This window comes from Dermacentor albipictus, chromosome 3 (assembly GCF_038994185.2).
Source record: "Dermacentor albipictus isolate Rhodes 1998 colony chromosome 3, USDA_Dalb.pri_finalv2, whole genome shotgun sequence".
Taxonomy (NCBI): Eukaryota; Metazoa; Arthropoda; class Arachnida; order Ixodida; family Ixodidae; genus Dermacentor; species Dermacentor albipictus.
In genome coordinates, this window is record NC_091823.1 from 2,409,391 (window position 1) to 2,434,075 (window position 24,685).

General features: G+C 45.2%; 2 protein-coding genes across 6 annotated transcripts in view; both read left to right on the forward strand.

Annotated features, from left to right (window-relative positions):
- The window catches only part of LOC135919920 (phospholipid-transporting ATPase ABCA3-like), a 223,301-nt gene extending 215,266 nt beyond the window's left edge, over window positions 1-8,035 (forward strand). For all 5 annotated transcript variants that reach the window (XM_065453931.2, XM_065453932.2, XM_065453933.2 and 2 more), the window contains 2 exons: window positions 916-1,132; window positions 7,598-8,035. In XM_065453931.2, coding sequence (XP_065310003.2) covers window positions 916-1,132; window positions 7,598-7,933 — 553 coding nt within the window. In that variant the 3' untranslated portion in view covers window positions 7,934-8,035. The remainder of the gene's footprint in view (window positions 1-915; window positions 1,133-7,597) is intronic.
- Window positions 8,036-21,586: 13,551 nt separating this feature from the next.
- The window catches only part of LOC135919934 (FMRFamide-activated amiloride-sensitive sodium channel-like), a 48,966-nt gene continuing 45,867 nt past the window's right edge, over window positions 21,587-24,685 (forward strand). Inside the window, exon 1 of the mRNA XM_065453957.2 lies at window positions 21,587-21,945. Within this exon, the coding sequence (XP_065310029.2) occupies window positions 21,619-21,945 (327 nt within the window). The 5' untranslated portion in view covers window positions 21,587-21,618. The remainder of the gene's footprint in view (window positions 21,946-24,685) is intronic.

Below are 24,685 nucleotides of genomic sequence, written 5' to 3' on the forward strand. Positions count from 1 at the left end.
GATCTCAATCATTCCCGCATTGTTTCTTCCTCCACGCCCACCGTGGTAGCACAGTGGCTATGGCGTTGCGCTATTTAGGCTGTGGGCAAGGCATGGAATCTCAGCTATCGCATTTAGATGGGGCTGAAATGCACAAACGCCCATGCATTGGGTGCACATTGAAGAACCACAGGTGGCCAGAATTAACCCCCACCCCCCACTACGGCGTACCTCATAATCAAATCGTGGTTTTGGCGCGTAAAACTCCATAATTTAATTCAAATTATTGTACACCCTCGGTCAACATGAAAGGCAGCATAAGGTTATTGTTCAATGCCGGTAATTTCCTTTGTTTGTGCTGCTTGCAATCAGAAAAAAAAATGTGGACAATTTGCACTAGCGGTGCAAGGCTGGCTCACTGGGGCGCTACTTCCAGCTTTCACTACGTGTTGCTATGTTTTACAAATTTTCCTAATGTTATGCATGGCTTGGCTAGGCTCATGCAGAGCGTTGGTAGGTCTTTCTAAGTCTTACGAGGCTACGCATGGTTTAACTATGCTCATACCAAGTGTCACCAAGATTTGCTAAATTTCGCGAAGTGTTTGCGAAGTCATGCACTTCCAGGCCGGTCACACGCAACGGCGTGTTTGCTCTCTGCTTTATTCGTTACGCGCCAGAGTGAGCCCCGATCGGCGGCTTCCCTCGCGCGCTTTCACTCGCACATACAGCACACAACGAGCGGCAACGTTGTATGCTTTATACGGAGGATCTCAATGACGACGACAGCGACGGCAAAAATGTGCTTGGAGTGTCAATATAATTTCTATCGCAATAAAATTGTAATAACTGACTGTGACTGAAGTGTGGCGACACCATTAGACGTGATACACACAGCTTGTGTTCGAATGTAAGCGACTGCAGTCGCCTTTTGTGCAGTACCGAGGAGTGCGAGGCGGCCTGCAGCCGCGTGGGCTTCATGGCGTGCGGCGAGTTGAAGGCGCTCGGCACCATGGAGCGGATAAGGGCCACGTTTGCCAAAGGGTGCACGCTCACGTTCGCGCTACGTGAGAGAATCACCCAATACCTGGTCGAGAGTGTCGACAAAGCCGTCGTGCACGTGTTCCCGGGAGCGAGGCAGGCTGACTGCCGCGAGGTGAGCGTTTACCATATTCCTTTTCGCCCTGGTTACGTGTACGCCAAGCGAAATGTCTCATGAGATGTGTAACAAGTGGTAAATACGGGGGTTCTTTTAATTGTTAACATTAGGTGATAATGAATACTTGGCTATCGAAATCAATGATAAAGAACGACGTACAACACGAAGGACAAGGACTGCGAGAGACGACATACGCTGCGCTGACTTCCAACAATATTTTATTGCGTTGCCACATCAAGTATGTCAAATGAAAGGAAGTCACAAGGGGGGTTCTAACAGCAAGTCATTGTGCTAAGAACATGGTCACTTGAAAAAAAAAACAAAATGCACATTACTATTGCTCTCTATAGAGATACATGACTTCACTAGGGGTCAGCCCGACAGAGGGGCCACTAACGCACATACTACCCAGATTTCTGATGAAATCAACTTCTATAATTTTTAGCATGAGCTGTGGCCTGTGTCGCACTAAAGCTTTCGTATCTTCAAAGAGGGGCCCACAGCCGCAGTCCCGTCAATAGATGCCCAAGTGGCCTTGCACAGTATTATACACGTTGTTATAGTCCTCCCTTAAACGAATGTTTAGGAGAGCACTATATGCCATGGCCGCTCTATGAATGTAGAAAGGCTAGAAAAGGGGTTGTGTGTTTTTTTTTTAGTTTTCGCGTAACAAAACAATGCTTTCTCGTATATTGACCTTACAATCCGACGCTATCCTATGTGCAGGCTGTGTGCAAGTCGTACGTTACGACTTTTATGGCCTATTTTATGTTTAGAAATTCAACTTATTCAGTAGGGTCCTTGGGCTACATGGAGGGCCTGCGTGGTTGGATATGCGTGCTTCGAAACTCTTTTTACCGAAACGACGTCAGACGCTGGACGCCGATGCCGCATTTCTGCGACACGAGGCCCTTAATGCTATCGCGTTAAAACACAAGTATACGCTCTCGTTGCCGTGCCCGAGCGACACGCCTACTGGACGCTATGATCCCCACATCGCTTTAGAAGTTGTAACCCCCCTTTCTCTTTTTTTATTACCGTTGTCAGCCATCGGCAAGGTAGAAATTGGTTTCCGATCTCACTAACATCGATAGCGGTACAGAACACGTTAAAAAACGCCCTTAGTTGCTTGTCTAAAATCCCCGCCTCAGACCATCTGCATTCATATCCTGGCTCCCTTTTCTATGCTTTGCCTCGAACTTGTGTGCGTGCAAAATGAGATTCCATCTGAGCTGTATCCCCTTTTTTCTGCCATTTCTTGCAGCCATGCAAGAGGGCAACGGTTGCTCTCGACCGCGAATTTCGTGCCTTGAATATAGCATCCTGGCTTTTGAATGGCCAATACTACGCGCAAACACTCCTTCTCCAAGATGCCAAACGCCTGTTCTCGTGGTGTCAGTTTTCGACTGAGGTACAGCACGGGGTGTTTTTCACCGCTTTCCATAAGTTGGACAAGGACGACACCTAGACCGCGGTGACTGAAGTCACGCTGCAGAACGAATTCTTTGCGAAAGTCTGGTGAGACAAGCCCAGGTCTTGAAGACAAGGCTGTCCTCTCAAAATAATCCACATATTCCGAATAAGGCTCCGTAAATATTCCACTGTCGTCCGACTCACGCACTAGCATTTTCTTTCTGGTCCACAAAAGACCCGCACTAAAGAAATTAAAAAAAAATTGTTGGGTAAATGACGCGCTCGAAACTACTCGAAAATTCGAGCTTATGTCTGAAGACTTCCAAGCACGCTCTAAGCGATACTCAAAACGCTGCCGTCTTATGAATACACGTATGACACTCACCAATAATATGCTTCTCTCTGTCCGAGAGAGGCACGCCCTAAAGGAATAATATAAACAATTTCTAAAATTGCGCGGTCATAGAATGGCTCCTCCTAATAACGCGTCTTTAAAAGAAACAAAATATCACGACCACTTCCGAAAAGTAAACTGACACTCAAGCGCACCACTACAGGCTTCTAACAAATAACGTAGACTTGGCAATGCAAGCATATCTCACAAAAATAATGAGTCCTATCTGCTAAAAGATAAAGAACGACATATCGAGACAACAAAGTTCAAAAAGTTATGCGCGCGCAAACCATATTTTTGTGATTATCAGTGAGGTTCTAAAATAAAAAATCAAAACACAGCTCAAATTTTGCTTATCGAACCTACCTCTACTCGGAGATCTCAAAATGTTTAACCAAACTGAAGAATTACAGGGTCCCTGTAAAAAAATAAAAGTTTTCTTATCATTAGCCTCTGTCTATTCGCCACTTCTTTTTCTCTTTTCTTTTAGTCATTATTGCTGACTGCTAAGCATATTTAGTCATTTGTAAACAATGGTGGTCATTACAAGCTGTCGTTAGACATGTTCGTCATATCATAGTCAATAATCATCATTACTAGTAATTTGAGTCATTATTAGTGACTGCTTTTCATAACTAAGCATTTTATTCATTTCTAATGAATGACTAAATGAATGACAAGACGTCACACGTTGTCGTTAGACATATTGATCATTTCATAGGCATTACTTCTGATTGCAAATCAGTTCAGTCATTATTAGTCATTACTTCTAATTACATGCAGTTCAGTCATTATTAGTCATTACTTCTCACTAGTAAGTATTTTTAGTCATTTGTAGTCAATTGGACTCATCACAAGCAGTCGTTAGACATATAGGTCATCTCGTAGTCATTAGTAGTCATCACAAGCCAATTGTAGTAATTTTAGTCATTACTACCAATTACTAGACATTTCTAGTCATTTCTAATCAATTGTCATTACAAGCCGTCGTTAGGCATATTGGTCATTTCGGTGTAATTAGTAGTCATTATAAGTCATTATTACTCATTATTAGTCATTACTAGTCATTACTACCTCCGCCAATCTCTATTATAACGTTATCATTCACTAACTGTCACTATCAATAATTTTTCATTCTTTAATCTCTCTTTAATTTGTCTTCATATGGCGTGATGACGCTTCAGCGGACACTCCGGCGGTCAGGTCTTCAGTTTCAGTTTATTATTCTTTAAGTACAATGAGTCGGTAAGAGGCCATACATAGACGAGGGTCCCAAAGTCAAAGACTGCAACGGGACCCACAGTTAAAACTAACAATGTAGAGATCTATTAAAGAGCAAGCTAACTAAAAGAAACAAACACAATTTCGAAAATGCAACACTGAAAAATAAAATAACGAAAGCAAATTGTCTGTATGCAAGTATATAGGGCATAAGAAACACTGTCAATACATACAAATGGCAAATGTAGTGTAATGAATGACGTAAACTTAGTTACGCATATAAAACAGCTTAAGGGAATGACTAAATGTATGAAAGGATGAAGATTTAATGCTGACGGGTAAAATACGCGACAGTTTTATAGCAGCCAATGATGATGTCATTTTTCCATAGTTAGAATTAACCATAGGTAGTAAGAAATTGGAGTAACGTGCAAAGCTGGTATTATTGTTGTTAATGAGGTGCCTGGAATCAATGAATTGGTATGAGAGCTGTTTAGTATGTAATCTATAGAACATAATTATTAGATTATAGTTGAACAAGTGCGTTACAGCAAGGATGTTATTTTCGCGAAGTAGTAGAGTAGCACTCGTGAAAACCCACTGTTAGTGATAATGCGTATTGTTTGGTTTAGTAAGTGCTGAATAGACGAGATATGACAGTTACATATGTTTCACCAGGAAACAATGCCATAATTAATGTGGCTGTGAATGAAGGCAAAGTATAATGATAATATTGCGTCTGTGGAGAAATGTGTTCGTGATTTGATTAATGCTCTAATACCGAATGTGCACTTTTGCTTGATGAAGGCAATGTGTTGAGAAAACTTTAGGTTAGAATCTAATTTGATGCCCAAAAATGACACACAGTCGGAGACGGGAATGTGATGACCATCTAGAGTTATCTCAGGCAAGCCAGTTAGTATTCTTTGGCTAGAACGAAAAATCATGAATAGAGTTTTATAAGGATTGATAATTAAGTGATTGGACGAACACCATGCAACAATATGGTCAAGCTCATTGTTTAGTTTATATTGTTTAGTTTAGTTTATATATATATATATATATATATATATATATATATATATATATATATATATATACAAAGAATAGTAAGGGACCTAGTATGGAGCCTTCGGTACACCTTGGTTACTAAGTTTAGTATCAGAATAAGCACCTAAAAAAACTGTGTTCTCTATCATGTAGGTAACTTTTTAGGAGTTTTAGCACTGGGCCGGCAATTCCCAGGGCTTCTAGCTTAGTAAAAAGTATGTTATGATTAATTGTGTCAAAAGCTTCAGTGAAGTCCAAGAATACCGAACCAACGAAGTTACCCGTACCAATCGAGTGACGAATGTAGTCGGTTAGTTATATTGAAGCTAAGTTAGTCGAATTGAGGCTCCGCAGCGCTTGATCAGGCAGCATCTGCAAAAAGTACGTAGCAGGTTTAGACAGCGTGCAGGCTTCACCGCTGCCACTGCCAAAAATGATGGCAAGCTTGTGGGGATACCGTTTTGTTCCTGCCTTGATTCCTCTGCGCTTCCATCGCAGCGGCGATTATATGGCTGTTTACGTAAAGAGCGACCCCTTGTGTCTACTGAGAACGCGCACCGATTGCGGCTGCGAAACACTCGATTAGACAGCATCTGCAAGAATTTCGTAGCAAGTTTAGACAGCGTGCAGGCGTCGCCGCTGTCACTGCCAGAAATGATGGCAAGCTTGGGAGGACACCCTTTCGTCTTTGCCTTGCTTCGTCAGCGCTTTCGTCGCAGCGGAGATGATGTGGCTGTTGACATAAAAAGCGATCCCTTGCGTCTTCTGGGACTGCGCACCGATAGCGGCTCGGAAACACTTGATCAAGCACCATCTGCAAGAAATTCGTAGCAGGTTTAGAGAGCGTGCAGGTGTCGCCGCTGTCACTGCCAGAAATGACGGCAAGCTTGTGGGGACACGCTTTCGTCTTTGCCTTGCTTCCTCAGCGCTTCCGTCGCGGCGGCGATGATGTGGCTGCTGACGTAAAGAGCGATCCCTTGTGTCTGAGAACGTGCACCGATTGCGGCTCCGAAACACTCCATGAGGCAGCATCTGCGAGAAGTTCGTTGCAACTTTAGACAGCATGCAGGCCTCGCTGCTGCCACTACCAGAAATGACGGCAAGCATGTCGGGACATGTGCACCCTTTTTTCTTTGCCTCGTTTCCTCAGCTCTCCCGTGGCAGCGGCGATTATGTGGCTGTTGACGTAAAGCGAGTCTTCTGAGTATGCGCAGCGCTTTTGGCTCCGGAACAGTTGATCAGGCAGCATCTGCAAGGAGTTCATGGCAGCTTCAGACAGCGTGGACGCATCGCCGCTGCTACTGCCGGAATTGTGATTGGGGATGTGCCGATTCCCCGCCGAACTGGCTATCTTTAAAGGCTGCCGGTGATCGAAAATTGTGCTTGTCGGCTTGGCTACTTTCTGGCTACTTTTTTGCGGTAGTAATTGAAATACGTAATCTCAGAATCACATTTCCCCCTACGGCCACCTCGGAGAAACAGCCGCAAACGCTAGATCTTGAAGGCGAATGCTTTTTGTCTTGCACGCTCTTCAAGCAAATATATCATAGAAGTCATATCGTCAGTGGGTTTGTTCGACTTGTCCTGGACTGTCCAGGACTGCCCGAGATGTTGCATATGTAACCCTCGTTGGATGAAATCAACGTTTCGAGTAGTCCTTGACTGTCATGGACTGATTAACCAAAAGACCCAAGCAGCTCCCTCTGAGTGACAGGAATTAACCAATAATAAAGGAAATGTTTTGCGTCCTTCTGAAAGGCAGTCTGATGATGCACCTTTAAGGCGTACTGGCATATTTTCGACTACAATGTTTTTTTTGTTAAGTGAAGGTTCCCACGCTCTAGGAACTATAGTGAGAAGCCTTCGAGCGCCGTCAATAGTTTATTATAATATCTTTTCTGTAGCCCCATTTCGCTTTCGCTTCTCAGGGTACTGTGGTGTGACGTCATGACGCACCATGTGGTCACTTGGGAGCTGGAGGTTCCGACGTTTTGACACTCGCAGCGACTAGCTCGTTGCTTGGTGAGCCGCTGCTGGGTCGAAGGGCCGATGTATTAGAACAGCGGACGATGGAACGAGCCAAAGCGAGTGTCTAAAACGGCGCATTGTTCTGCTCTTACGCGGTCATAAACTGCATTATGACGTCACAACTCAGTAGCAACGGAACCAAGACTGGCTCTAGAAAAGCAATAATATAAACTTATTTAAAGCGTTGTGATGCTTGACAGTATTTCAGGGACGGTGGGCTTTTCGAAGTACCGAACATGCCTTAAATAAAAAGAAAGCAAGAGGAAGACCCGGAAATATTGCCAGTACCCCTTTAAGGTACAACTCTATTTGAACAAGCACGTTTTGAAGAAACGTGCATGCCTTCTTCCTTGCAGGGCATCTTTTTGTACTTCATAGAGTACAGGCTCCCTTGGAGCCACGTGTTTTCGCGCATCGGCAAGCTGCGCCACTGGTTCCGACTGGAATCCGTGCTCGTAGCCGAGAGTTCGCTGGACGAGCTGTTCTTAGGCATGGCCCGAGCCGAAATGGCAGAGGACGCAGCCATGGCCAAGCAGGCGGCGAAGGACGCCTCTTACGGAGACTTTGCTGGTGACCCGTGGGGCCGCGAGCCCAAGGAGCATTACAGACCTCGACAGAGGGTCCGCGAAGCACGCAAGGCGAAGCAACGCACCGCCCTCAAGGCGACGACCACCTACCAGACCGTCTCTTGAGGGCGTCGTCCACTCGCGCAGCCATCTGGTGGAAATTTATCTTTTATTTTTCATGTAGATTTCTTTTTTTTTTGCTATTTAGACACTTCCCTTCTTGGTTTTTGTACGGCACTGCATTTCGGAAGAATATGTGACAATTGTGCACCTTTGCTACCCGTGAAATGGCCGTGAACATCTCACCGAACCCGAGAAGCAGTCCCGTCCAGTCCAACAAAGGGCAAAGAGAATTCTGCCACGCCGCTGTAGTCAGTGCGTTTAAAGATCTTTTGCGCTTGATAGAAGTGAGAGGGAAAACGTGGGGTTCGGTCCGATTCCAGATTTCCACAGCAAGTAGAATATATTTAGAAAGGCAAGATGACCATACCTCTAGTCTACTGATAGTGTGGGACTTGTGTCACATGGCCAGTACGTTAATCTTAGGTATTATGTATGCTTCAACTATGTCTCCTGCCATTTGTTTTTACGACAAATATACCTCACCCATCGATCAGCAGTGTTGAAATTCTTGCAGAAGGAAATATTGACAATGGCGAAAGAAGGAACAGACACTGACTAACACAAAATTGCGTATTATTTTTCCATGTTGGTCATTGGCTATACTGCATTGCCTCTTTACTTCACCATACTGAAGGAGCTAGCTAAGAAAATCTGACCGGAGAGAATAAACTTTTATTCAAAACAAGCACTTTGTACGCCTGCGCCCAAGGTGGGCGGCCTCCTTATCCCAGGTAGCCTGAGGCCAACTCCCGTGCCCGTTCGATCAGAATGCACTGTTTCGTCGAGTCCGGGTCTGTTAGCTTGGACTCCCAACTGCTCCTCGGTTAGAGCTTGGGTGGGTGCGGTACCGTGTTTTCGTACACACCCCCATATCATATGGCATAGGCTGCCTGGAACGTCACAACACTTACAGATGTATGGGTGCTCAATGGGTGAGATTTGATGCAATAAGATACCATGGACATGGGTACTGCTTTGCAATTTCCGGAGAGTTACTTCCTCTTCCCTAGTCAAGCTGGGGTGAAGTGGCGGGTAAGTTCTTCTGTATAGCCTTTAGTGTTGCAAAATATTGGTGTACTTTTTGTGGACTTCTTCCTTTCTTGTTAACGCGTGATGTGAGAAAGCCTGGCGAATGTGAGTTCTGGCAGAGGCGTTGGCTGCTTCATTCCTCAGAAGGGGCTCATGGCCAGGAGTCCAAACGATTATGAATATAAAATATTTCAAGATTAGTATGCATGGCACAGAATCAACAAGTCCGGCCAACGCATCTCTTGTTGCCGTCGTGAGCCTACTAGCGGCGAGAGTTTGGAGTGGCGCCCTCTCGCGAGTGACGTCACGGCCAGGACACCACTCGCTCCGGCTTGCCCGGCTGCCGCGCGCGATCTTTCCCTTCGTTCATGCTTGGGGTATTGGCGGCTCGAGCCCTTAGCAGGGAAGAAGTTTGGGCATGTTGGTGGGATACACACGAACTGGGATACATAGCGCAAGAGTGACACAAGGACGAAGCAAGAACACGGGACGAGCGCTAACTTGCCGTGGTTAGCGCTCGTGCCGTGTTCTTGCTTCGTCCTTGTGTCAATATTGAGCTATGTATCCCAGTTTGTATGGCTCGAGCCGTACTTTAAAGAGGTTATTTCGAATTATTTCTATGGCGGTGCCTGAACCACAGTTACTTTTTCAAAACTAGTTACTAGTTTTGAAAAAACTAAACTAAAACTAAACTAGTTACTAGTTACTTTTTCAAAACCGCGTGAGTCATGACAATTTGCAACTTGGATATCGCAAGCTGTGCAGCGCTGAAGAGGTGTATTGGTCTTGCAATGCGTATAGCGCCTTGTCTGTCCATAAATTTTGCTTAAAAAGAATGTCTGGAAGTTCAACACGCGAACTTATTTATGATACCCCTCTAAACACTCAAGAATCTCCCATTACTTAACTGTAAGAGACATCGTATTTTACATGGAAGAAAAACTTTCATATTTGGTGTCAACGTTACAAATCCGTGTTAGCATGACACTGCCCAGCAAAATTTTCATGGTGATTATTATTACTTTGCAGAGTTGTTTTAGTCAAATGTGGCAACTGTATTAAGGCTGAAAAAGAAGAGATAGGCGCGCATTTTGTGAAAAAAGCTTTGGTACTACTTTCACTGTTCTCGGAAACAGGCACCCAGAAAAGCATTGGGCGTCAACACGATCGCACTTATATATATATATATATATATATATATATATATATATATATATATACTTCACGAATACTATGACAGCAATCAAGTGAAAGAAAATTTTGTGGTTGAGGTTCAGAACCAATGAACTGCAACCGATGAAATGTGCCATAGTTGCTCTAACGAGCTTTCATCAGCGATATGGCACACCACTCCTGCAACGGAAGCTACCAACTGTCGTTATGGCGAGGCACGCATTGTTCGCGAAACCCGGCAGTTCACTAGAACTGCGAATCGAAACAATGAAGTTGCTTTTTAGAGCTTCAACTATAATGCCTATACCATACTCGAGGCTCTACAGCGCTTCTTTGGCTGCCTTAAAATGGAAACTTCAAACACATTCTGCTTCACCGTGTATCGATCCTGCGTTGTTTAATTATACAAAGTGAAAAATACTTGCTTCGTCAGTACATAAAAGAAAACCTTGCATATCCGTTTCATAAAGACGATACCACAAGCCTCGCATCAACACTTGATTTCTACTGGGGAACAATGCTATCTTCAATATGTGACATTACTAATAAAGGAGGGTTCGGCTTCTTGCTGTCTGCAGCGGAGTGGCCCACTATTCATTATATTCATTAATGAATATTACAAATGAATGAATACAAACGAATATGACAACACATGTGCACTGTACTTCAAACTGTGCATACATATTAAAAACTAGCTTAAATCACACCGCAGGTTTATCGCCACTTGTTTCGCGCAGATACCGTGGGAAAATTTCAACATAGCGCTTAACAAGATACTATAACATAAGCGGTTGAGGATTCAATATTCTCTTACAGCGCGAGCACACTTTACTGCATGCTGCCAGAATCGCGACTGTATAAATTTTCCCCGCCGCTCACCGAGGAGGTGCTGCTCGGCCTTGGCAATGTGTCCTTCCTGGAACCGACGACGCAACCACGTAGTTCTCCAGACGTAGGCGTCGTCGTTTGACCGCGGTCGCAGAGCGTCGACGGCGAGGATCCACATGCCTGCGTCGCAGATCTGAGAAGACCGCGCACAGCATAAGCGTCGCGTTGCTATGACGGGCAAATTAGAGAAATAAGTAAGATACTTACGAACATTGTGTTGAGGGCATAGTAGCCTTAGCGGCACATGGACCAGCCAGTCGGTGCGATGATGGCGATAAGGCTGCCGTCCACGCGTCCGAAGACGCCGGGAATGGTGCCGCGTCCAAGGAACCCATCTTTCGCGGCCGCCTTCTACGCCAACGTCCTCGGGAAGTGGATCCCCTTGCTGCGGTCCCCGGCGGGATGGATCGCCTCCGCCACGCGTCGCACACACTTGCTGACCGCGGGCTGGTTCACGCCAATCGTCTCCTCGCTCCCTACCGAAGCTTGAAGGCTGCCCGTGGCAAAAAACCGCAACGCGCACAACACTTGTGCTCCACCGACGACGCTGTTGCTCTCAAGCCTCGGAGTTGCTCCACCACTTCGTCGCACAGCCACCGCACAGTTCCTTTCTTCAGGCGAAAGCGCCGCCGAAACAGGTCGTTTGGCATGTCAAATGCATCCTCGGGCTCACAATCCTCCAAAAATATAGCCATCCGTTCAAACATATGTCATATAAACACTGCGTATCGCAACAGTCGCATCTTCAGCATACAATCTTGATGCTTCCCTCATTTTTTAAATATCTTTTTTCAGCATTCCTTTGTGCACACCCTATACGTGGGCCGATCCCGAAGGTTGTGCAATTCTGGGCCGAACGGTGGGGAAGTGCAGTTCGCCATTAAGGGGCCAACATACACAGCTTCGCTGGTCATCCTTTTTCATAGATTTGAAGGGCAGTGAGGTTTTTTTTACGTGCTCTTGGCTTCGCGATATCGTGCGCTGGTCTTCTAAACTCTTCGTTTGCTTCACTAACGACAAATGCTATATTTGAGAACATTTTATTCCGAGCGATGCAAAGTTTCTGCTATCGCACGATGGCGTGGAAGATCGCGAGTTGCAAAGAACATGTTTTTATTTTATGAAGCCATCGCTGTAAGCCACGATGTTGCGGCTACGGCGTTTCCGATGAAGCGGGAAGAGCGACATATCGTGCTTAGGAGGCGTACACCATACCTGCGATGGCGCTAAATGGTGGCGGCACGCTATTTTCGTATTTGCTTGTGCAGCCGGTAGCAAAGCGCGCGTTGCCATAGCGATCGCAAATTGTAAATTTTGCTGTTCTCAGCAACACGGTCGAGAATAGCCACACTTTCGCACGTACGCAAAGGAACAGGAATAGGATATCCTGGTGTGCCGCCAATTAGGACGCTTCGCATACAGGTAATTGCATCACGTGTGGTCACTCTAGAGTTTAAGAAAGATCACTTGCATAAAGAGGGAGCGCAATCGGACCCAAAAGTAGAGAATAGAAACATTTGTTCAGAATGTCAAAAAATATATGTAAATGATTTCCGCAAGAGCCCCAGCCAGTGCTTATCTCCTGCCAAATATTAAAGCGCAAAATACGAGTTGAGCCTTTTATTAACATCTGCGGGGCAAGCAGCAAATTTGGTACAAGGGAGATGGCACATAAGTTCGCAGAGTTGTTCTTTTTTATATCACTGGTAAGGCGTAAAAATGCATGCTACGTCTAATAAACGCCGTTTGAAAACCCAACTATTCGGACCAACTGGCATAGCCTTCGGCTCTTCTGGTGTGTTGCTACTGTTGTTACTCTGAGGTAGGTGACAAGCATCGGGTACTTAAGAGGCAGCTTTCTTTAACGCGAACGCCCATTAAAATATACGTGAAACGTAGAAATGCTCTCGTTAGGCAAACACTGCGCCGATATGAATAGGCGTTGTCAACTTTAAGAGAGGAGCGTGTATTACTCCTACTGCAAGAAGCAGAACATTTATTTACGAGGCTTCTTTCACGAAAGTAGCGAAAATCCATTAAACATTGTTGAAGCACATACTTTGACACTCTGTAACTGAGGCGGAAAGTGATATCAGAATGTGCCCAACTGTATCTGTCAGATCACCTAAACCGGTACGTTATGCATAGGTTTACACCTCATATGAAATAATTACCCGGGTAACACGTTTTGCAGGAATTACATTGACAAATCAGTGACATGTTTCGCTATAGTCTATAATACACCAGTTTTTTTTATTTTGAATGTGGCAGCATATGCAGTTTACGCAATGAATTTTTTGTTATAGCTCATCGAATTGCAGAGTTGTAAACTTGATTCCCTATAATTCTTTTATTGTTGCGATTTCAGCACATTTTACCTCTCTCCTGGGCCAAGTGATTACAACTTGTGCCTGCGAATTTTCCTCATTTCATCACCCCACCCAGTTTTCTGCCGTCCTCGACTGCGCTTCCCTTCTCTTAGCACCAATTCTGTAACCGTAACGGTCCACCAGTTATCTAACTTACGATTAGAACGACAGAAAACTGAGCTAGTTGGTAAAGATTCCTAATGCAAAAAAGGGGTAAGGCCTGCACACACGCACACGAGAGAAGTGGGCAACACGAACGCCGACTATGAACATAAGGAAGCTGTGAGGCGAAAAAAGGAAGGAGACACAAAATTCACCCGCGCATGCCCTGGAATGGTAGCACCATGTGTCAGTCAGGTACACGTGCCGGTATACGTGAGAGATAAATGTTCAGCCAATTGATCTCTTCTTTATGTAAGGTAATCGAAGGCCACCCCTGTTGATATACCATGCCTCGACCATAAGACGCGTATCTTCCTTCCTATGCCTGTACAATATCGCGCATTAATCTAACTCAGGCGTGCAGTTACAATCTTGGCAGTGTAAGGAAAGATTAGAAGGCGATCCACCGGTTAACGACCTTTTATGTTCCATTAGCCTCTGATTGATACACCGCCCCGTTTCCCTTACGTAGAAAGGCCACAGCTAAAAGGAACTTTATATACCACACTCATACGACAGTCAGTAAAACTGTTCTTATTGTGATTCACAGGACAAATATCTGTTCTTTCTTGCCTTTTACCTGCTCCTTTTTCCTCTGCACGGCAGCGCATACCTTACCTAGCTTATTGGGAGCAGTAAAAACAACATTAAGACCATATCCTCTCGCAATTTGCTTAAGCTTGTGCGATACTGAATGAATGTAAGGAAAAGCCACTACTCTTCCTTTGATATTACTGATTTCTGGAATCATGTCTGGCTCCTTAGAAATCGACTTCTTTTGAAGCTCATCCACAGTGTCCACTGATACGCTAGAATAATTTGCTTCTAATAGGCGCCAGACTTCTGCATTAAAACTGGATCTCAATTTGTGCATGCACGATCTGGTGAGAGAAGACTTAAGGCACGACATGGCGATTCCGTTTTTTACTACATTGGGATGCTTGTATTGAATGTTTAACAATGGCTAAGAGGATCTGGAGGAGTACTGCCAACACATGTGATGTTGTTCGAAGACCAAGGAAATCTCTAGGTACTGTATTACGTGTCTCTGAGGAAATTCCTAGGTAATTAACTTTAATCCTGCTCCATTAAGTTTAAATTGCTCACTTACTGAGGTAGCAGTGAAACTAAATTCGTCCTTATTACTGAAAATTCTCTAAGCAGCTGTCAGTCTTGGTCAGGCAAATATCACTAAGAATAGGGGCAACCATTGAAAGAATACAAATTGCTGATTTCTGCAGAAACACCCCATCTCTCCACCAACCAGCATCGACTTCAGGTACATTGAAATAATTTCTGTAAAAGCACCCGTGGAAACACCGCATCTGTCTATAAAAGCCCACTCTTCCACTTGTTCTTTAATCCACTCATTTGCGGAATTAAACAACCCCTCATGCGGGAAGGAGTAATAGAAGTCTTAAATATCCATACTAAAAGCTGTACAATCAACAGGATTTTCCGCTGTTAAAAATTGAACTGCTGCCTGAGAATTACGCAAGAAAAAGGGGCCTGTAAAAACTAGTGAAGCTAAGCAATTCTGTAGGCAACTAGCCACACAGACCGGCCACGTCCCTTTCTCTGACACGACAGCACGAAAATGAATCTCTTGCTTATGGGTCTTCGCCTAGAAAAACAGTTCTAAAGTGAGCAATTTTGCTTTCTGGACATTAGAGACAATGCTATCTAGATTATATCTTGACAAGAGTTCAACCGCACGTTACTTAAGCGCCGAAGGCTTGAGTTTTACTGGCTGAAAGTTCCTTTCCGTAGCTGGTATCGCTATTACTGAAAACGTGTCATCTCGCATAACTACGAAATAACCTTCCTTGTCTGATATTACCGGTCTAAATCTACGCTCCACAACGTGATTAACCAACGCTCGGACAGGGTTAGACGTCTTAATATGAATATTTGATTGGTTACTGCTTGCAATGCACTCTGAAATACAGAGCGAGTGTTTTTCTTCCGGGACAAACCTGCTTATGCAGCGCGGTAGATTTAAAATGTTAATGGGTTTTATGCTAGGCTTAAAACAACGCTTAGGACCTAAAGCAAGGGTTTTGCAATGGGTATCACTATTTATGACGTCTCCGAGAAGCAGTACGTAATTTCATGGTGAATTATTGGAAAAAGGTATTGGACGGCCAGCCGATCCCCAGAGTGGACACTATAAGAATCCTGGGGCTGCTAATTGAGGCGAAAGGTGGTAGCACACAAACTGTCATGAAACTCACGTCCAAAACGGAGAACATGCTCCGGCTGATCCTCAGGGTGATGAACCGCAGAGGAGGGCTCAGCGAGAGCAATCTCATCAGACTTTACCACGCCTTCCTCATGAGTCATGTAAGTTACGTAGCCTCGGCGCTAAGATGTATGAAGAGAGACGCGGCCAAGATAGACACTGATGCGCAAGAGCATCAAAAGGGTGCTAGGTCTTCCGATCACTACAAGCACGGAGCAGCTCGATCGGTTAGGGGTCCACAATTCACTATCAGAAATCATCGAAACGCAGACCAAGGCCCAGGTCGTGTGGCTGTCGACCACCAGGGCCGGCAGGCGCATCCTAGAAGAAGCAGGGATAAATGCCGAGGCAGAGTGCAACGCACGCAAGATTGCGCTCAGCGCGGCGGTCAGGGGCACTTTCAAGGTAGAACCGCTTCCGAGAAACGTCCACCCGCAATTCAACGAGGGGCGCCGAAAGGCGAGGGCCCGAGCACCGCTGAAATCGACCGCCCACTGCCCGGGCATGGCGGCATTTGTAGACGCGGCCCAGTATGGGCGCAGTGACCGGTACGCGGCCGTCTCGGTACGCTGGGATGGCACGATAATTAACGAAGCATCGGTCAAGGGGGTAACGTCCGAAGTGCCCGAACAGGTGGCAATAGCCATGGCAATGAGAGACCCCGAACGTCCTTATGTCTACACAGATTCGCGATCGGCGGCAAGAGCATTCGCCTCGGGCTCGATATCCCGGGAAGCGGCGGCCGTCCTCGGCAGCGAGGGAGCCGCGGGTCAGCACATCGTCAAATGGTTTCCAGCCCACATGGGGGCCGACGTGCACCCCGAATTTCCCAACGCCAACGAGCTGGCGCACGGACGCGCGCGAGGACTCACGCACCGCGGCGATCGTGGCGAGCGAAGTGGCGGGGAGGAAGGGGAGCACCGAGACCCGCTGCTCACCTTCAACGAAATCACAACACACTATCAGCTGTCGAGGAGGACCTTCCTACTCCCCCACGCTAAACTCACTAGACCAGAGTCATCGATATTCAGAATGCTTCCCTTCGAGAGGCAGACTGAGCCGTTATTCACCAGAAGTATAGCCGCAATGTCCGGATTGTGGCGAATCGTACTGCTCGCTAGCGCACATGCTCTGGCAATGCTCCGCGTTAAGCGGCACCGTGTTCACTAAAGAAGAAGACTGGGTCGACGCCCTGCAAAGCGACGACCACCAGACCCAGCTCCGGGCCGTCCAGAGGGCTCACAAAAGGGCGGAGGCTCACGGGCTTCCCGTCCCAACGTGGGTACGGCCCGCGACCCCTGCCGGCCACTAATCCAAGAGTGGGTGGGGAGGAGTTCCTCAGGACACAATAAAGTTATTCCCTCCTCCTCCTTTTACTAGCCATCATTCCCATGGTGCCGGAACGATCGCAGCTCCACAATTCTCAGTGAGTATTGTAGGAAACTCTCAATCAAGGGAAAACGTCGGAGTACCTTTCGCCACATGGCCTTTTGCATTGTGCATAATTTGGTAATTAGCCAAGATTTAATAAGTAACTTCGCAAATATGAAAAGAACTTCCAATGACAAAATGATAGAGCGTTATAAGAAGCGTCTAATTCAGCTGCTTATAATTGCCGTCTTCTTACGTGGTCATTTCTTCGACGTCCTTAAGAAAGCCGCAAAATTATTTTAAAAAAAGAACGTGTGCGACATGCTCGCTTGCATGCTGCGAATGCTTTGCTCGTGCCACGTGTGAACGAACAGCGCATTTGGCCTTGTGTGGAAAGTGACAAGGCCCGGCCTCGGAAACTTGGCCGCTCCGGTAGCAGAGGCAATTGGCCCTATCCATCAGGAGGGCGGGAAAGCAAATCCGCATCCCTTGTACGACAGGCGCGCGCCCGCGGGTGCCGATCCGTGCCCTTTCGTCCCTCCTCTCAACTACTCTCCCCTTTCCCTCTCACTAAGATCCTTCAACTGTCTACGCGCGCACCCACCGGCCCGGCGCCAGTTTAGCCCGCTGCACGACGTTTCATGTTTCGTTCTCTGCTGTTATCGGGAATCGTGCGATGCTGTGCGTTGACCGGCGTGGGCAGTTTCGTCAGTTTTGTTGTCCCCGATAGCTGTGTGCTTGTGCTCCGCGATGCTTCATCTGTTTCACGGCTTGCACCGCTCGTGCATCGTGCAATGGTGCACGAATAGCTCAAAAACAAGCCCTGCAAGGTTGTTCCGGGTGCCTGAAGACAACAGGTCATCGCGCACAGACCCAAGGACATCAGAAGGCGCACGTACACGAACACGGCCCTGTCCATGTGCGTGTTATACGAGTCTACGTACGTCGTTGCGCCTTGATTGTGCTACACGTCCCTCTTACCGGTGGAGAAAGCTAAAAAATAGATATTCCTCCTCATTGTCCTCTGGTTTATAACTTGTGTTTTTCTGTGCCATGTCTCACTCTGCAACTTCAGTAACTTGCCCAGTTTTCAATTCCGCTCTCAGTGATTTTTCTGTGTGTCATTTTCTACAAACGTACTAACAGCTGAAAAAATTACTCGTCCTGTTTGTGCATTATCTCAATAGCCGCCGATGGGAGAACCGCGCGAGCATCCTTCATGTGTAGGCATGATACGCTTTGTTCTAAAAAGCATGAGCATTACAAGTGTCCTAAATGCAGATTTTTGTACTTGTGTATTACATAAAAGAGCGCGCAGGAGATGCGACTTAGTGCTTTAGGTGACGCAATTTTACTGCTAAGTATTGCATTCGGGTTGAAAGAAAAGTCGTGTTGTTGGCTTATTTTACCTTGTCTATGATTGAGGAATAGGCCTTTCTGCGAATGTTTTCTATGTGCTGCTGCAAAAGCTGACTACCTTCTGTTCCCCCTTGCCACCATTACTCAAGTTGTGGCGAAGTGCAAAATAATGCGATAATGTGTATTTCCTTTTTTGGTACTAGTTATTTTTCTTCTGCCTTGTCTTTTCCATTTTGTTCAGTAGTAATGAACATGTCGCGCATTTCATATACCTTTGTGCAGGTATAAAAGTAACCTTCATTAAAACTTCTTTCTGGGCGAGTTGGTGCATACTTGATTCGAAAATTGTTACAGCGCTAACACATGCATCCACACACTAACAAAGACAAGACAAAGGCGCTGACCCTCAACTGACTGTCAACTGAACTGACTGAAGTAATAAAGGATTTGTTACTGTATGATTCAGCGCATGCCAAAACTGTAAAAAGAGCTATAGCGTCGCACTGTTTGGAATCGTCTCTTCAAAAATCGTACCCGCACCTAATGCAAAAAAGTTTCGAGAACCGGGCCAGCCGCCGTTTACCGGCGGGGTTCCCCTATTCGGTCTTGATTGCTGTGTCTGAGACCTTCTTTCAAGCGCTAAAACTAGGAACGCGAAGAAAAGATGACAGTCGGAAGACTGACAAGCCTTCGGTTGTCTGCACAAGGCTTCGCACAATCTCAGAAGGTCGCCAACAGGCGTGGGGTGTCCGTTGTTTTTTCGGCACCCAACAAGCTGGCACAGCTATATGCCCACGCATCTGCAACTCTAAAATAAAGAGTTTGTCTGCTAAGTTATGACAAGCCGTTCATCAAATGTTCCACAGGAGTGGTCTACGCCATTCCCTTGAAGTGTGGAAAAGTTTCTGTCGGTCAAACCGGTCGCTGCATTAATGAACGCTTGGGGGAAGATGCCCGAAATTTAAGTGATTTAAAGGATCAGTACGCACATTTGGTCGCGCAAGTAATGAAATGCAGAGGTTACGAGGCTCAATTGGGAGCGACAAATATTCTCGGTAAGAGTGCCGACACGACGGCGCGCGTCTCTTTGGAAGCGTTCCAAATAAATAAATATGGCAGCAAGTGCGTAAGCACCCCTCTGTATCGCTTTTTGCTGCAGAGTTTCAATTTTTGGAAGCGAGCGCTTACTGATTTGATTATTTGTTTGTATCACTTGCCTTCTTTCTAGTTTTTTTCTGTTTTTTCTTTGTCTGTTTCCGTTGATTATTGTCACGTAGGTTTACCGATGCGCATTTTCATTTTTTTCCCAATTGTATCGCACCCTCGCACTTCTTTTCTGACTTTCCCCGTTTACAAGGTATCCGTCGTCCGTTAATAAAATTAATTTGACAGTCACCACCTGTGTCTCGTCCTTGTTACTGTGTGGATGCATGTGTTAACGCTGTAACAATTTTTAAATATGTAAGCTCTTGCTTTTTTTTTTGGTATGGCTGTCAATCAAACAATCAAACAATCTTAGCATTTTGTTCTATGTTTTAGCTATTTAGCGTGTTATTGTTTTTGCCATTACCAGTGAATTTTCCCTTTCTTTAGTTGTGATGACTATGCCAAACACGTGGCCGGTTTTGTGCGATATCTCAGTGAGTATATCAGAAACTCTGAGTGCGCATATCAGAAGCGCTTCTACACTTTGGTCTTTAGGGCATTATATAAAGACCATTTATGTGTGCGTACATGAAAAGGTCTTGCCGTTTTGTCCAATTTTATTTCTTTATTTTTCTGTTATTTCACTGTCTGTGAACTTTTGTGTTGTTTAGTAGTCATGTACATGTCATGCCTTTTTCACTTTTGTTTAGGTTCTGAGTGTGTATCATACCAAGCTATGCAAAAATATTTGTTTTCGCAAACGGAAGTCAGTAAAGCAAGGCCAAAGATCAGTTGTGTTGCAAGTAGAAATTATATGCGTTCTGGCATATGCTGTCATACTCAAAGTATGGACAAGACTGCGTGCGTGCTAACGCATAAAGAGCCCACGGCGCACTACTCGCCAGTTCACAAGCAAAGCCTGGAGTAGCGCACAAGCGCAATAAAAAAAAAAACGGACCGCGGACGGGCAAAAATAAAGCGAAAGTAAAGGCGTGCGGGGCATGGGGATGGGTGGAGAGGAAGTGGAGCTGGTTGGCATAATGAAAAGAAACAGAAAAAAGCGCTAAATAGAGGAGGCTAGGAGCGGTTGCTGTTCCTGTTGCTATGGCAACGTAAAGAATCGTGTGCGCCGCCATTTTGCGAAAGCAGCGCCCTCCTGTTAGGGTCGTAACTGAAGGGGATCTTGGCGCTAGCGTCGAAACAGCGTCTGCTTCAAAACAGCCAACGGCGGCGGTGCGAAGATTCACCCTTGGAACAAGGCGGCGAGACAGCAGACGTTGACTGCGCGGTTTGCGCGCCAGTGAAATTGGCTCCAGTGACATTGCGCGCCAGTGGCTTCGCGATGGTTCCAGGCAGCATTGAAATCAGAGCACCAGGCTAAATTCTCGGTTCGTTTAAACGTGGCACATCTGACATCTCTGCAATCGTGGTGCACAAGCGGGCATGTCACGCATTTTTTTATATCCATATTTAGCAGGCTACCTTTGCGACGCAGAAAAAAGCGATTACGTAACAGCTAGGAAGTTAGAATCGACTGAATTGTATGCTTGTTAAGAGCTGTACAACATATTCATGAGAAGTTTATCCCCAAAATTAATACTACCGAAGTTGACTATCCAATCTTGACTAATTATGCAATTACCGAAATGCTGTACTAGAGTGACTTGCTCCACACAATGGGCAGCAATGTGCATTTGATTGCGTCCATATATTCACGCTTTAGATAAAGCTTCGCTGGGACGCCATACATATGTTATTAGCGGTTGTAGGTGAGCGATCGTACTGCATATACATGTCTGTGCGTATTTTCGCGATGTAATAAAGTATGTTAAATATTTGCAGCACTACAATTCGTGCCCGTATGCTATCTGCAGAATTGCTGAGCCTGCTGTGAAGTCTTTAAAGGCTGACCGATGGCGCTGGGGAGAGCTCAAAATGAGTTGTCAAAAATGAGCTGTCAAAGCTTGACTTCCACGTACGCCGGACTCTTCGCGAAGAAGTCTCCGGTGGCGGGACTGGACATTTTCTTCAACAGGCGTCCCAATGCATGGCGCAAGGCCTCCTGGATGGCAATCATGATTGTTTTATGCTATCTGACGGCGTCGGGCTGGCAGAGTGCCATTGGGGGTTACTTTGCGTTCGACGTCACCGTGTCTCTGGAGACATCGGTCAACATGTCTTTCGGGTTTCCGGACGTGACCATCTGCAGTTCCAGTCTGCTGAAAGAACCCAAGACCTGTTCCTCTCAACTGGAAGCAACAAATATCACCGACATGGTAACCGACATCTGCAGCAAAGCAAATGTGAGGGGCACTTTGCGGATCTGCCATGTTCTCCTTAACTTTAGCACTAAAGCTGCTTTTCATGTGTCAGTCTCAAGCTCACATTAATTCATTATCACGAAGAAACGTAAGCATCATAGCATTATATTTTGATGAACGCAGCGGTGTTTCAGATGACCCGCTTCCGACCATAGGCGTAGCGATTTCTGTAACACTTGTCTTTAAGCGAAACTGAACATTATTGTAGGTTTCGCATCATTTCTTCTTAGATCGATCTGCCATTATCTTTAGTCTTTCTGAGATTGGTTCTCGATGTCGAGGGCGCAGTTTGTGTCATTAAACAGATTTTAGATGAGGTTGGCGCGTAAAAGTTGTAAATGTGAATCTTCTAAAATTTATTATTAGTATTAGTGACTCCAAAATGTTTATAGTTGGTGTACCTGTAGTGAAGGTTGCAATCCTAGTTAATACGCACACACTACTGGGTGTTTTGCTATGTGCGACACACAGAACAGCTTTCTCGCCGTTAAGCTGCAACCCCCATACATACCGCATATTCTACCATTCTCAAATATTGTTTACGTTGCTGTTTAGTCCAAATTGTTTTACAACTACACTCTAAAAACAGAGTTCCGGGCACTCCTTTCGAGAGAGTATCTGCTTGTCCCATATTTTATTCTCTTTGCGATAGTAGATCGACGCTCTTTGAGAGAGAGTAGGATAACTCCTCCTGACAGAGTATTGTTACTCCGCCGCAAGGGAGTGCTAGTACTCTTCCGCAGAGTGCTAATAGCACTCCCCCAGGCAGAGTGATTCTACTCCTCCAAACCGAGTACTTCACTCCTCCAAGCAGAGTGTTTCTACTCCCTCAAAAAGAGTGCTTGTACTCCTTCAGAACAGAGTGCTAGTAGTCTCCCCAATCGCGTGAAAGCGGGATGTAGATCCATGTCACAAAGGGATTCGCAGTAGTTACCTGTGGGCAATATATGATTCCTTCATAAGCCGCTCCTGCACTTATGCTTCGTGAATGAGATGTAATCTGTAGTCGCGTAGTTACTCAAATGAAATATTTTCTCTCTTAAAGGCTCAAAATGTTTATTGATCAGTCACAAGACAAACTGAATAATAATTTGAGAAACATGCTCACAAACACATCAAATCAGATTACAGTGATGCCCATGAACTTTAGAATACATCCTGTAATAAAACATAAGTACATTCTCTAAAGTTTCGTCAGTATTAGTGCATAAATATCCTTTAATTTCAATTAGCTCCTTCTGTCAAAAATAAAGTATACAACGGAAGGTTTAACAAAGAACATACGTGTGCAAACTCCCAAAGTATTGACACTATGATCTAAGAGAAATATGCGCCACATTACTGGCCAGCAAACGCATTTCTGGCACAAAACCCATGAATTTATAAGGCAGAGGTTACCAGATGAGCTGTTAAGCATGGGGCTGCTAATGCAGATAAATTGTTCATGAAACTTTTTGTGTGCCATATCCTAAGACAGCAGCTCATTTGATAACCTCCTGTACAGCGTATGGATGTTCCTGACTGAGCGTACAGTGCATTTAGAAATGTGTTGTATATGCTCATGTGAGGCCGCAGGTCTAGCTTGGTTTGCTTATATTTTACATAAATTTATTCGTGTATGAGCTGTACCCCATTGTTTCTATGTGTGTCTTGTGGTTCTGCAGCAATATTCTGCCCGGTCTCAAAGCGTACAGAGGCGTATCATATTTCCTATTCGGTTGGCCTCCTCACAAAAGTAGTTTCCTGCTGCTGTTGGGATTGATACGTTACAGTTTCTCACAAATAAATAAAATTAAATTTACAATATTACCTAGTGTGTAGAAAATGAGTATAAAACTGCAAGGCGCATTGGCATTAAAATATTGCCCATCAAATTGTCATATATGGAAGCTTTTCATTCCCATTACGGTAAGAATGCTATACGTCTGAGGTGCAGCTTGCATAATGACATGATCAATTATTATGACTCGTTGAAAATGCAATCTAACTAAAGTATAGCATCGCTTCAGATGTCAACGAAAAATCAGATGTAATGAATATGATACATCAAAGGTGACGTGAGCCTAAGTACAGGCAGGGAAGTGCACGAAAAAGACAAAGAAGCAAATTGTAAATTGAGAAAGGAACCATCCTGTTTCACATATCCCTTCCATGCACGTGAATTTTGCTTGCAATTACGCATATATTTTCACAATGAACCATCTACCAGAAACCAATGTTTTTTTTTCTTACTGAAGTGGTTAAGATGTCATCATCCTCGTCATCAGCCTGGTTACGCCCACTGCAGGGCAAAGGCCTCTCCTATACTTCTCCAAGTACCCCGTTCATGTACTAATTGTGTTCATGCCGTTCCTGCAAACATCTTAATCTCATCCGCCCACCTAACTTTCTGCCACCCCCTGCTACATTTCCCTTCCCTTGGAATCCAGTCCGTAACCCTTAATGACCATCGGTTATCTTCCCTCCTCATTACATGTCCTGCCCATGCTCATTTCTTTTTCTTGATTTCAACTAAGATGTCATTAACTCGCGTTCGTTCCCTGACGCAATCTGCTGTTTTCTTATCCCTTAACGTTACACCCATCATTCTTCTTTCCATAGCTTGTTGCGTCGCCCTCAATTTAAGCAGAGCCCTTTTCGTAAGCCTCCAGGTTTCTGCCCCTTACGTGAGTACTGGTAAGACAGCTGTTATACA